The 13,976-nt window shown below is 58.9% G+C and overlaps 1 protein-coding gene and 1 long non-coding RNA gene across 3 annotated transcripts; both read left to right on the forward strand.

The window, feature by feature from the left end:
- Positions 1-678: 678 nt before the first annotated feature.
- On the forward strand, positions 679-2,426 carry LOC105862172 (uncharacterized). Its single transcript, XR_001149931.2, has 2 exons — positions 679-907; positions 2,006-2,426. It is a non-coding gene; the product is annotated as an uncharacterized LOC105862172 (long non-coding RNA).
- A 6,130-nt stretch (positions 2,427-8,556) lies between these two features.
- Positions 8,557-11,665, forward strand: ISLR (immunoglobulin superfamily containing leucine rich repeat). Of its 2 annotated transcripts, none has more exons than XM_012748261.3 (2): positions 8,557-8,855; positions 9,657-11,665. In XM_012748261.3, exons 1-2 carry the CDS (start codon positions 8,837-8,839, stop codon positions 10,952-10,954), a joined length of 1,317 nt encoding a protein of 438 aa, XP_012603715.1. In that variant the 5' UTR covers positions 8,557-8,836; the 3' UTR covers positions 10,955-11,665. The 2 variants fall into 2 exon arrangements, with proteins under 2 accessions (XP_012603715.1, XP_012603716.1); XM_012748262.2 differs by lacking the exon at positions 8,557-8,855 and adding an exon at positions 9,331-9,466.
- The last annotated feature ends 2,311 nt before the right edge of the window (positions 11,666-13,976 follow it).

Below are 13,976 nucleotides of genomic sequence, written 5' to 3' on the forward strand. Positions count from 1 at the left end.
AAATTCTTTAACCTGAGCCTCAATGTTCTTTTCTCTAAAACAGGCAATAAAAGTACCTACCTGTGTCCTTGTGTGTCTATAAGGAGAATGTGTGTACAAAGGGCCTGGCACATGGGACAGCTTAAAGAATGGTAGATATGATTTTCGGTAAATCCTATAAGTATAAAAAGAAAAAAAAGGCTAAAAATGGAGCTATAATTTTTTTCTCAGTCCTCTACCAGCCAAAACACCGGAGGAAACTTCACTAAGCCTGCTGAATACACTGCCGCAAGGGGACAGGGCGTCGAGTGTGGGTGCTGCCGCCCCAGCCTAGTGGGCCACGCCCTGAAGAGAAGCTCCCCCAACTCCCGTGCACCTTGGGAGGGAGGCCTCCTGGGCTGAAAGGCCAAGTGCGCCACGACGACGGGAAACCGGGAAACCGCAGGGAAGACAGGCCAGAAGCAGAGCCCTTCCATGCTCAACCGCAGGCATTTGGGACTGGCTCACGAGTGAGCACTATGGATGGGGAAGATTCAGACAGACAGACAGACAGACAGCCTGTGGTCCCCCGACTGGGAGCTCCCTGAGGGCAGAGTCATGAGCCTAAAGATGGTTTGAGTAAGGGTGCCTCCAGATTCCTGCTGAAACTTAGTCCCCGGTGCAACAGTGCTAAGAGGCGTGGCCTTTCGGAGGCGATGAGTCATCAGGGCTCTGCCCTCACAATGGAATGGGAGTAGGTGCCCTTCTAGAAAGGGTGGATTTGGGGAGTGCACCCTTTTCCTCCCTTTCTGTCCTTCTGCCGCGTGAGGACACAGCGTCCCCCCTCTGGAGGGTGCAGCAACACCATGCGTCCTGGAAGCGGAGGGCAGCCCTCACCAGACAGCTGAACCTGTGGGCACCTTGACCTCGGACTTCCGGCTCTGGAGCTGTGAGGAATAAATTTCTGTTTTTTATAAATTACCCAGTCTCAGGTATCTTGCTATAGCAGCCCCAACAAACTAAGACAAAGTTGTCCCAAGAAGAGGACACTCGAACGTCTCAGAAGTAGAATGGCCTCCTTGGAGTAGGAAGCCCCCAGCCTGGAGGGGATCCCGGAAGGGACGTTATGACCACATAACAAGTGTGACCAGTACCAGGGCAGAGAGGGACACTGCAGACGGGCTCTCTCATTCGATGCCCCTCGAGAGCCCAGCCTCCAAGAGGCCCCGAGTTTTCAGTGGGCTTCCAGTTGCTGGAAAGCAAGAACGCACCAAGGGAGCCCATCTGTCAGTCAGACAAGTAATTAAGGAAAGTAGGTGCTTTCAATACCAGGTAATGTCAGCACCAGGGGCTGTACACAAAGCCGGGTTATTTTTAGTATTCGGGGAAGGCACATTCTTCTTCTGACAATAAGAATAAAGAAAGCAATTAGAACCTCCAAGAAAATGAAAAGCTGTGCAGAAAAGCTGCAGCCCAAATGTAAAGCAATGAAGCACAGCCGCCTTTGAGCAACTGATGGGCATGGAAAATTAAACACATTTGACCTTGGCGCTAAGAACCCCTTCTTCATGGCCTGTGTGTCACAACATTGGATCAGTAGGGAAGCAAATGTAATCCTTGGATCTTCCTTGCTCAGCAGTGACAGTGGCCTGTGTTCCCACAGGCATGGGAATGTAACATCAGTTTACTGACTTTTTGTTTAACTTTTAGCGTCAATCTATAGACAAAATGCAACCGTTGCAATGATGACTTCAGAACAGTATCTAAATATTGTCATCTTTTAAAATGCAAGACTATTAAAGATTTAAGTTGAAAGGTAGAGGATTGAGGAGTGGAATAGGAGAGACAGGAGTGAAAAGTTTCTCCTTTTATACAGCGGGTAGTCATTAGGTTGTATCTCCACTCCATGGAGTAGGAAGTGAGGTTTATTAGTTAGAGCTCGAATGTAATCAGTAGAACCAAGAATATTTTCATTAGCAAAAACCAGGAAGAGTGGGGAGGGATGAAAGGGAGCTGTATAAGTGACCTAAAACCTTATTTTTCGTAGGTGAGTGGATTCGTTCCCTAGGGCTGCCATGACGAACTACAAGAAACTGGGCGACTTAGGCGACATGCAGTTGGCATCTCACCGTTCTGGAGGCTGCGTGTGAGTCACGGTGTCGCAGTGTCGGCTTCTGCGGGCCGTGAGGGAAGACCTGTCCCAGGCCTCTCCCCAGCGTCTGCTGGCTTGCTGGTGACCTTCGCTGGACCCTGGCTTGTGGATACATCACTGCGACAGCTGCCTTCGTCTCCGTCTGATGCTCTCCTGCGACTTCACCTTGTCTTCCCTCTGTGTCCAAATTGCCCCTTTGTATAGACAGCAAGAATTCTAAATCTGAATTTGTCCTTCCAGGTGGTTATGAAGAAACAATTGTCAAGGTAGAAGAATGGGACATATTAAATAGTTTGTAGGATTTGTAACTTTAAAATATTTAGACGCATGGTATGTGGGCCTCCAACTGTACCCTTGCCCCAGGCCCTGCAAATGTCGTAGGCGGCCTGGCAGGTGTGACCACAGTGAAGGAGAAAGGAAACCACCAGTTGCTGCCTCTAGAGAGCGGACAGGGGCGGGGAAGGATGGGAGAGAGAGCATAGTGGCACTCTGTTGGGAGCCTCTTGGTCAATGTGATTTTCTGCTTTGCCACTTGCATACTTCACTTTGCTAAAGCTTAGGAAAATTATTTAAGTTCCCACCTCTCCTTGGAATCTTCCTGATCCCCAGCTCTCACCTTCCTTCTCTGAACTTCCACAACGCTCGGCAGCTGTGCAGCATTCTTCCTGCCCCGACCTGCTCTCCCAGAGGCCTCTGCTGCCAACACCACCTGCCCAGGCCGACTAGCTGCCCACTTTCTAAGAGGTTCCCCTGGGCTGAATCAACAAGCCTCATTGCCAGGCCTCAGTGGTCTGCAGCCCCAGCCGAGCCCCTCCTCCACCCATCTCTGGCCTGGTGCTCCCACCTGTACCTCCCCACGTCCCTTCAGGGCTGGGAGAAGCCCCTGCCCGCAGCCTCTGTCTGGTGGCGGGGAGGGGGAGCAGCACTGTGGAGCAGCCTGGCGCCTGGCGCGTTAGTGAGGAGCAGGCGTCTGCGGCACCAAATGGCTTTCTGCTGTCAGCAAGAGGCTCAGACTTCCTCCTGGCCATCCCTGGTCTTTCAGGTTGCTGTTCTCTGTGTGTTTCTATCTCACCCCCCGCCCCCAGGCTCTCCCTGCTCCCTAGCCCTCCAACCATCGCCTCATTCCACTTTCCCTGTGGGACAAAGGGACTATTGCTGTTCCCCACTTCCAGCCCCCAGGCGCTTCATCTGCAGCAGCTACCCCTGCCCCACCCACCAAATCTCGGCCAGTTCCTAGTCCCCACAGCTGACACAGGGACGGGATCCTGACCCTGGAACACTTGTCCCAGGCTAGAACCTAGAATCTAAACACTCCGGTAGCCTTTGGGGGGGGGGGCTGGGGCCGCAAATGGGAGGTCTGCTATGTGCCCTGGGTGTGTGGCCCAGGTCTGCATTTCTAGACATTGTGGGGCCAGCGTAGAGAAGAACAAAAATAATTCCCGTGAAATATGCCCAGCTGGTGCTGCTGCTGAAGGCGGCCCCACGGGCTGAGGAAAAGGCCAGGGAGGGTGGGGCAGAAGTGGGGTGCAGGGCCCTGAGGGGGCAGTGATGGGAGCGCAGGCTGAGGAGGCCCTGGGTGGTCAGGGGCTGGGGCAAAGGCTTCCCGATGGAAGGCCAGAGGTCATTCTTCATTCAACAACTACTTACTGGGCACCTAGAAGTGGCAGGCCCTTTGCCAGGCATTGTGGGGTAGCAGTGAGCAAACCAAGTCCCCCCTGTATGGGGCTCACTTTCAGATGGGGAGACGGTGAGAAACACTAACAGACACATCAGGGGGACGGGACAGAGAGTGCCAGAGGCCCTGGAAAGCCTTTCAGGGGAGCTGGCATTGGAACAAATATCAAAAGACAAGAGGAGGTGAGCCCTGAAAATATGGGGGACAGTGTCCAGGTGGAGAAAAGAGCAAAGGTGGCAGCCCAGGGTGGAGCAGGTGGCCTGTAAGGCTGGACATGGTGAACAAGGGCAGAGAGTGGCAGGGGGCAGGGCAGGGGCATAGTCGGACCCTGCAGGGAGGCTCGGCCTGGTTTCCAAGGTCAGGGGTCCTGAGAGGGGTGAGGACCTCACAGCTGGGTGGTGGGAGGGGTGCAGGACAGTGGGAGAGGAGACAGCAGGGAGGCTGCCCCGTGTAGGTCAGGCTTGGCTGGGCCGTGGGTGGTGCAGGAGAGAGGCAGGGCCAGCAGCACCCCAGCCTCAGGGGCATGCGGTGTGCTCAGCTCACTCCCCTCCTGTCTCCACCAGCAGGAGCCAGCAAACATGCCCGGGATGAGCACAGGCCCGCCTCTCACAGGCGTGCACGTGGAGCTGCGCCTGAACACATGCGCACACAGGCTCCTCGGGTAAACGTGGACCTCCGTGAGAATCTCTAGAACAGCAGAACACTGGGCTGGAGGACTTTAGACCAACGCTCACGTGTGACAGAGGAACTGAGGCCCAGGGAAAGGAAGTCCCATAATTTGGTGGTCTAGGCAGATGTCAGCGTGTCCTTCCCATGTGTGTGCACACGTGCTCCCGTGCGCTGGCCAGTGTCTTCCAGAGCCTTCTCCTCTCAAGGGCTGGGGCCAGACTCTCCCTTCCAGGACACCCGCAGGCTGACCCAGTCCCTCCAGGAGTGAGCAGGGCTGCCTCTGGCCACTCCAGCAAGCCACGGCGGGCGCGGGCTGGGACCCAGACCGACTCTGGCCCCTTGGTGTCCGGCAACAACGCACACCCGACTGGCCTGGCCTCGCAGCTGGGCCACCGCGTGTGCCTCTCAGAGCCTGTGTCAGGGCCTGCAGACCTTGCTCTGTCTCTCTTCTTTCCTTTCCCTCCCTCCAGCTCTAACCCTGCTGTCTGCAGTTCTCTGTGGTTCTCTCTTCCTCCAGCGTCTCTCTCATTCCTGTTTCTCTCCAGTTCTCTCTCTGCCGGGCTCCGTCCCTCTCCATTTTCTCATCGGCATCTTTTGTTGACTTTCAGGAAAAGCTGACGTGGCGCCACCAGTAGCCCCTGGTCAGTGAGCGAGGCCGCTTGGGGTGGGGGCAGGCGCAGCAGCCAGCTGGAGGGGGAGGCCTGTACCCGGAGGGAGGGGCAGCGGAGAGGGAGGGGGGAGGGCCGGCCTCTGCGAGGCAGGAAAGGGAGGGGCAGAAACACTGCGGGAGGAAGTGGGCCCCACCTCCCCTGCTAGGGTGGCCAACTGTCCTGGTTTGCCTGGGACCGCTGGGGTCTTAGCACTGAAAGTCTCATGTCCTGGAAAACCCACCAGTCCCAGGCAAACCAGATGGTTGGTTAGTCGCCCTACAAGCTGCCTGAGGCCCACAGGAGCCAGGGCAGGGCTGACCTGAGGGCTCCCAAACCTGGCCCCTCTTCCCCCTCGCACCACCTGGTGGCTGCCCCTGCACCGCTTCGGGGCTGTGGAGTCCGAGTCCGGGCTGGGGTGGGGGTTGGAGGGTCAGGAGAGCTCTCCAGGCCTGGGCCTCCAGGCTCCTTTTGTGAGCTGGGCACTGTCAAGGTCCACACACTCACTGTGGGTCCCCATCTGCAGGCCTGAGCCCAGCTGGGAGGAGGTCAGGAGAGGGAAGATGGCAGCTCAGAGAGTGCACAGGAGGCCCCCAGGCTGGGAGGAGGACAGGAGGTCAGGCGTCTGCCTTGTCTCCTCACGAGCTGGCATCATCTCCTGTGGGTGGGGTCTGCAGGATGACGGCAAAGGGACAGTAGGCATTGCCCGGGAGGTAGCAGGCCCCCACCTTGGGGCTGTGCACAACTGCTCCTTGGCTCTGCAGGGCGAGGGGGCACCTGTCCCACTGTGAAACACCTTGGAGGTCGGAGTGTCCTTAGCTGAGTCTGCTTGGCCCTGGTGGTGGTGGGGCACGGCTGCACCTTGCAGGCAGCGGTAGGACCTGGGTGGATGGGAACGAGCTGTCAGTGACAGTGTCATTTCTGCCTGAGTGGGCTGGCACCTCCAGCATCTCCTGCCCTCAGCCCCCAACGGCGGTTCCGAAGTGGGAGTCTAAGCCTGGTGTTCGGCTGTCGTCAAGGTCGTCAATGGCCGGGAGTGAGGGGTGACGGCTCCCTGCGCCCAGGAGGGCTGGTACCAACAGAGTGTGGGGCTCCTAGAGCGTATGAAATATTTTCTAAAATGTCCTTATTGTAAGGAACCAAATAACCTTGGGCAGGCTCCTTCCCCACACTGGGCCCAAAGTCCCTATGTGTGCAATGCGAAGGTGGAGTTGGTGAGCTCTAGTGCTTCCGCTTCTAGCACCCAACGGCCGTCCTCGCTGTCCACGGCTGTCAGGGCTATTTACTGAGACCTTCTCTGTACCAGGGATCAGCAGCAACTGCAGGGAAGGGCGTCTGTCCTCGATGCGCGTGCTCTCTGGTAGAGGGTCGCGCATTAAACACGTGTGAATAAACAATTGCGGATTGTGGCAAGAGCTAAGAAGAAAACTCAGGACCTGCGTGAGAGTAATTAGTGGGAACTGAGGGCTGGGAGACGGTTGCACTCTGACCCTGGTGTGGTTTGGAGGAGGGGGGTGGGATGTGGTCTGTGAGCACCTCAGAGCACCTGGAGGTGAAGCTGGTGGCGCGGGTTCTGTGCAGGTGCGGGTGCATGGGCTGGACAAGACACAGTGAGGCCCTGTCCACCAGGAAGCCCTCCCTGACTGACAGTGAGGTCGCTGGTTCTCCCTGTGGTTTATCGAACCTTGGATGTGTGTACTTCCAGCCTCTGCTTCACCCACCAAACAGGACCTTCCCAGAAATTCTATGGCACGGCAAGGGGGATGCGAGACAGGGCTTCCTCCCCAGGGGGAGGCTCTAGATCAGACCGCAACAGACTCTCAGCGCGGGACTCAGGCATCGCGCAGGCAGCGTGCTCTGGACCTCTGCGGCCTTGCGTGCTGACAGGGAATGGGGCATGAAGATCGGGCAAGGCTCCCTGGGGATGCTTTCAGCCAAAGATGCTGGCTGTCTGAGCTCGGCTCTGCCCAGAGGGTAAGTTGAGTCGTGAGCAGAATCCGGCCAGTTAACAGATGGAAGGAAACAGAAGCTTGGGTGAGGGCTACTGGAGGATACAGTAGGCTTATGATGTGAAAGGCAAAATTATTCAGTCTACAAAATTCGTTTCTGGGCTTCCTCGTCTTTTGTTTTCTCTTCCAGCTCTCTTGCTTTAGACCACTTTTATCTGATTCTTTCTCTCTCTCTCTCTTTTTAGAGGAGATCTTGCTCTGTCACCCAGGCTGAGTGCAGTGGCATGATCAAGCTCCCTGCAGCCTTGAACTCCTGGGATCAAGCAATCCTCCTGCCTCAGCCTCCCGAGTAGCTAGGACCACAGGTGTGTGCACCACCACACCCGGCTTTCAGGCCTCTTTGGGTCCCATTCCCACTCCCCTGGGCCCTCACGTTTGGGGAAAAGGGCCAAATATCCTCGCCTTGGAGGTGTATGCCCCTCCCATATGGCACTGGGGCAGTGGAGCCCAGAGAGGGCGATGCCGACTGCACAGGCACCAGCCCCTGGGGTGCGGTTTCAGGCACTGTGGGGCCCTGCAGAGAGTGCTCCAGGAATGGGGCCCCTCAGCCTCCCCTCCGTGCTCTAGGTGGGCAGTCCTGGGTGACAGAGCCTCTCTGTGAGTCTGGTGTCTCAGAATCGCAGGCAGGGACCCCAAAGCCCAGCTGCTTCCCTCCCTGAGCTTTCTGTTACCGAGTTCTGAGCCCCTGTCCCCTCCCATGCAGTGGAAAGCCCAGTGTCGGGGTGGGAGGCGGCAGGCCTGGAGCCTTAGGAGCTACCTGGACAAGGACACGCCTTTGCGGCAGCTCAGTCTCAGAGCTAGCGGGAGGTGTTTCCTTAAAACAGTGGCCTGGCCTAACCCTGGCTTCTCGCTGAGGGTGGAGGCTGGTGGCTGTGTCAGACGCTGTGGCCTTCTCAGCTCTTCACTGGGACACACGCGCGCACACGCACACTCACCTCCACACACACTCACACACACCAAGGCAGGCACAGAGTGTCTGCCCACAAACACACACAGAAACATGCATTCACAGTCACACATAGGCACACACATCCACATACAAACACACACACTTGAACACTCTTAAGCGCACACAAATTCACACACACACACAGTCTCATACCCACATCAACGCGAGCACACACGGACACGTCCACACACAGGGGTGCACACTCACACCCACACTCTTGCACACGCGCACACATGGACACACATGTGGCTCCTGCTGGGAGAAGGAGCCCCACTCTTTTCTTGCTTGAAGTGAGGTTAGAAGTCTCCCCCCTTCCATGAGATTTGATTTCTCTCCCTGGCCCCGCTAAAAACTTCCTGGCCCCATGTTTTCTTGGGTCCCTTCCAGACAGTGCTGTGTCTTTAAGGAAGTTGAAGCTGCTAAAAGTGAGTGAGAGAGAGAGAGAAAACACAACCCAAAAAAATTTGGCATCGTTTCCCCCTCAAGTTTCTGGTGTCACTTATGAAACACGGTCCTAGTTGTTGTAGAGAAGCAGTTGTTTTGCTGGAAGGAGGGAGCTGGCGGCTGCCCTGCCCCTCCCTGCAGCCCCCTCTCAGCAGAAGCTGGCCCCAGGCAGCCTGTCTGTGACAGGGGCACAGGCGTGCAAGCTGAAGGTGGGGAGGGGCCCGGCTAGCCCTTCCTCGGCGTCCAAGCCCTCCCGTGGCGCCCTTGGCCCCGCAGACTCCAGGGCTCACTTGTCCTCTGCTGGTGTGTGATTCCGCCTCAGAAGAGGACTGGATGGAAGCACAGCTCGAAGGTAAGCTGATGGCAGGGGCGCTGCAAGGGGGCTGGCGGTGGGGGGCCTGTTGGACACACGAGCTGGTTCCCTCTCGGCGCTTCCCTGTTGGTTCGAGGTGCTTGGGACAATCCCGAGCTTGGAGCTGTTCAGGGGCCTCTGCTTCTTTGACGACAACCGAAGCCCCGGAAATCCCAGCTGTGTCTGGGCTGAGCTCCTGGCCTCACCCATGTCAGCTGAGAGGTCCTGGCGGGTTTGTTTAGGCAGCTGCCTGGCGTAGTTTGAGCAGAACAGGCCATGGGTGTGATTCTGCAGAAAGGGCCTGGTGTCTGCTGTGGTCACGCCGGGGGCGGGGAAGGGCGGGCGGGTGGATGGATGGGGGTGGGTGCACTGCACAGGGGCCTTGTCTGGGCCGGGCAGAGCATGCCTATGGGGGCTCCAGTGGGAGGGACTGCAGCCAGGATGTGGGAGGGCAGGGGGAGGTTCTGCGAAGTGCTGGGGGAGGGGGTGACTGGAAAACAGATTTCAAGTCATAAAGTTGGCTAAGAACAGGCTGGAAGAGCTGTCTGCTAGGAGGAGGAGCTGGGGTCCTCTTCCATCTTGTCTTCCTCTGCCTGACTGCGTGATCTCGGGCAAGTCCTGGCTCTTCTCTGGGCCTCAGTTTCCCCTTCTGTAGAATGGGGGTGGTGGGCTCAGTGGTGTTGGGCCTCAGCTGGGTTATGTGGGGCAGGGCCCCCTGATGGGCCCTGACAGTGAGAGTCCCTTTGGCAGAGTCCCGTTGGCAGGTCCTGGACTGCCTGGGTGACTCGCCCTTCTCTGCAGGAGGCGTGATGCAGGGGCTGCGTCTGCTCTGCTGGGCGGCTCTCCTGGGCCTGGCGCAGGCCTGCCCTGAGCCCTGCGACTGCGGGGAGAAGTACGGCTTCCAGATTGCTGACTGTGCCTACCGTGACCTGGAGGCTGTGCCGCCGGGCTTCCCCGCCAATGTGACCACGTTGAGCCTGTCGGCCAACCGGCTGCCGGGTTTGCCGGAGGGCGCCTTCAGGGAGGTGCCCCTGCTGCAGTCGCTGTGGCTGGCGCACAACGAGATCCGCACGGTGGCCGCTGGCGCCCTGGCGCCTCTGGGCCATCTCAAGAGCCTGGACCTCAGCCACAACCTCATCTCTGACTTTGCCTGGAGCGACCTGCACAACCTCAGTGCCCTCCAGTTGCTCAAGATGGACAGCAACGAGCTGACCTTCATCCCCCGAGACGCCTTCCGCAGCCTCCATGCCCTGCGCTCGCTGCAGCTCAACCACAACCGCCTGCACACGCTGGCCGAGGGCACCTTCGCCCCGCTCACTGCACTGTCCCACCTGCAAATCAACGACAACCCCTTCGACTGCACCTGCAGTATCGTGTGGCTGAAGACGTGGGCCTTGTCCACGGCCGTGTCCATCCCAGAGCAGGACAACATCGCCTGCACGGCACCCCACGTGCTCAAGGGCACACCGCTGAGCCGCCTGCCCCCGCTGCCCTGCTCCGCGCCGTCGGTGCAACTCAGCTACCAGCCCAGCCAGGACGGTGCCGAGCTGCGGCCTGGCTTCGTGCTGGCGCTGCACTGTGACGTGGACGGGCAGCCGGCCCCCCAGCTCCACTGGCACATCCAGACGCCCGGCGGCACCGTGGAGATTGCCAGCCCCAATGTGGGCACTGACGGGCGTGCCCTGCCTGGCTCGCTGGCGGCCAGCAGCCGGCCACGCTTCCAGGCCTTTGCCAATGGCAGCCTGCTCATCCCCGACTTTGGCAAGCTGGAGGAGGGCACCTACAGCTGCCTGGCCACCAACGAGCTGGGCAGTGCTGAGAGCTCAGTGGACGTGGCACTGGCCACACCTGGAGAGGGCGGTGAGGACACACTGGGGCGCAGATTCCACGGCAAAGCCGCTGAGGGCAAGGGGTGCTACACCGTTGACAACGAGGTGCAGCCATCAGGGCCGGAGGACAATGTGGTCATCATCTACCTCAGCCGGGCCGGGAGCCCTGAGGCTGCAGTGGCGGGAGAGGCGGCCCCTGGGCAGCGGCTCCCAGGCCTGCTCTTGCTGGGCCAGAGCCTCCTCCTCCTCCTCTTCCTCACCTCCCTCTAGCCTCGCCCTGGCCGCTGGGCTGCAGCAGCCCCAGGCCTTCCCTAACTCCACCCCGACCCTGCCACGGCCCAGTGAGCTGCAGGGGTCTGCAGTTGGCAGCTGCTGAGGCCTGCCGGGGTGGCTTTGCATTTTCCTACCTCCCCTCTAATCTCTTCTAGAGCACCCTCCACTCCCAACTTCTAGGCCTGCTCCCAGCTAGTGACTAGGATAGGATTTGATCCCCTAAATCGCTGTCCGTCCGTGGAGCTGTTGCTGCTAACAGCATTGCCTGTGCTCCCCGTCAGGGCCACAGGGTCATGCCCTCCCGGGAGCCTAGCGGTGGGGTTCCAGGCCCTGTGACCCACACGCCCCGGCAAGGGCCAGGTGGGCGGGGCTGGGGCTGGGGCTGGGCTGGGAGCAGCCTGAAGCACACAGGGCACAGGGAGGGGGACAGGATGTATGCAGGGCAGTGGTGGCGTGGCCCTGAGTCTCTTCATGACCTGCTCATGCTCCTCCTGCCTCCTGCCCCTTGGGGGCTCTGGAGTCTGTCTGTCCTCATCTCAGACTGAGCTGCAGGATGGGGGATGGGCCTTCCCCTGGAACTGCCTTCTTCAGCCTGGGCACCTGCCCCTCCCTCCTTCCTCCCCAAGTGCGCATCTGTAGCCTGCCTGTCCCGGAGGCCAGGCCGGCCGGCCTGGGGTGGCAGGGAAATAAACAGCATTTCTGATGCTCCCCTGTGTTCGCCTGGAGTTTCGTCTGGATCTAGGAGCCCCTGTGGGGATAGACTCGGGGGCTGAGAGTCGGGGCAGCCAGCCTGCCTGCCCACATGTGATGCGGACCTGTGAGACCCACGCAGGCCACGTGGTGGGCCAGGGGCTGGGCCTCTGGGGAGCGGAGCTGCAGATGTTCCCTCCCCTGACACTAGCCCACAGGAGGCCGGAGCCTCACAACTGTCACAGAGGGTTCCCTGGGATCGCTGGTGACTCCGAGTGGGGCTCTGTGTCAGCAGTGGCTTCAGGAGGCATTTTCAGAAACGGGCGGGGAAGTGGGAGTGCCTGGGTTGTGTGGCCCCTTCTGCCGTCCTGCTCCTGGAAGACAGTTAGGAATACAGAAAGCAGGGACAGGCGAGGCAGAACGAAGGAGGAGGGAGGAGAGGGGGACACGGGACAGGGGCAGAGAAGACCCGAAGGAGAGCCGGAGGGAAATGACTCGCACTGCCCTGCCCTCCAGGAGGGAGGAATGGGATTGCAAGCAGAAAGCCCAAATAGGGGTGCAGGTCCCCACAGGAATCTTTCCCCACAAAGCAGAGGGTCAGTGACGACCGGGTCAGTAGGTACAAGGAGGGGGTGCTGACAGTGACCTCCAGGTTGCTCAGAATGGGGGCACACGGGTGGGTCTGAACCTGGAGATTCTGCAGAACCCCAGATCTGTGCGGGTCAGAGATGTGTCTCTCTACTTCCTCCATCCTGCCCCTTTCAAGATTGAGGGAGCTGCACACAGGGACGATGACCCAGAGCCCCCGGGACTGCTGAGCTCAGCAAAGTGGAGGCAGGAGGCCAAGGAGTCTGGGGTAGCAGCTGGGAGCCCTGGAGGCTGGCCAGCCCCTCCCCCGTCCACATACAGCGCCTCCCCTCCCCTCACCCCTCACCAGCTTGCAGCTCTGGCTGAGCTGATGTCATCAGCAGCCAGTGTCAAGAATGACTCCACATCTGGTGGAAAGCAGCAGGATAGAGCCGAATCCCATGTGCTGTGCCACCTTGGGTAAGTCACTGCCCATGTCTGGGCTTCAGTTGTCTCAGAAGTCAAATGATGTGGTAGGACAGGGTACTGCTTAAGGGTCCAATCAACTCTGATTATCTAAGGCTTGATAATCCTGGCCTAAGCTGGGTCCCCGATGTCCCTGGCTCTATTCACAGGGATTGGTCCTTGAAGCAGGACCTGGACCTAAGACCCGGTCAGGGCAGCAAGGGAACAGCTGCGCTGGGCGAACTGTCTATGCCCTGCTGTAAGGTCTTCCATGGCCCCGACGTGCTCCAGGCAAAGCTGAATTCCCAGCCACCATTCACAGCCCTCTGGCCCTTCTGTGTCGTTCAGCCCCCTCTCTGCTCCTTCTTGGAACTGCAAATGAATTGTTCCCATAGTGCTCCGCGGTGTGTCATCCACTGCACCTCTGCTTACGCTGTTCCTCGACCTGGGCACCACCTCCCTGTTCTTCATTTGGCTAAGTCAGCCTTTGAGACTTGGCTCAGGCACCACCTCCTCCAGAAAGCCTTCCTGGATATTCCCCCACCCCAGTGTGGACCAGGTCCCCTCCTCTGTGCACACAGTCCTGGGGTCCAGTGACCCAGTTGGATCACACTCTACTGTGACTCTGTTTCCTTGTCAAAGCAGAGACTGAATCTGGGTTCTCCCTTGTGACCCTGTCAGTCGCTGACACAGGGCCAGGAAGACAGTTTTCCAGCAGGCTGCAGTGGGATTGGAGCTTGCCCTCTTTGGCCTCTTCAGGGCAGCCTCAAACATGGGTTTGAGGTCCCTGGCCCCGCACTGGTCCCACAGGTGTTTAAGGCTTAGTGGCGGCAGGAACCTGGGTGTAGGGCAGGGGGTTGTTGGGCTCCACTAATCGTGCAGATGTTTCTCAAGATCCTGTTGCCTCCGCTGTGGGGTGTCCACACCTTCCCCCCCCTGTAGCCCCAGCCCATCAGTGCACCTCACACCTAGGGCCTCTTTCTCACTAGCGCGTCCCTGTCTACCAAGCCCCCAGCAAGGGGAGGGACTCCATCTGTCTCAGCTCCCTCTTCTCCTCCACACCCTTGGTCTGCTCCCATTAGGGCAGCCTGCGCCGTCCCCCGCACGGCACACCCTTGTCTACCTCCCCAAATCCCGCCCATCCTTTGAGACCCAGAATGAGTCCTACTTCCAAAGTGACATCCACACTGCTCAGGGTGGCACCAAGGACCCTCAGTCTCTTCTCCACCCAGAGGGATGCAGCTGTGGGTTCTCTGCCCTCCACCCCGTGCCCAGCCCAACATGTGACCTGATACCC

This window comes from Microcebus murinus, chromosome 6 (assembly GCF_040939455.1).
Source record: "Microcebus murinus isolate Inina chromosome 6, M.murinus_Inina_mat1.0, whole genome shotgun sequence".
Taxonomy (NCBI): domain Eukaryota; kingdom Metazoa; phylum Chordata; class Mammalia; order Primates; family Cheirogaleidae; genus Microcebus; species Microcebus murinus.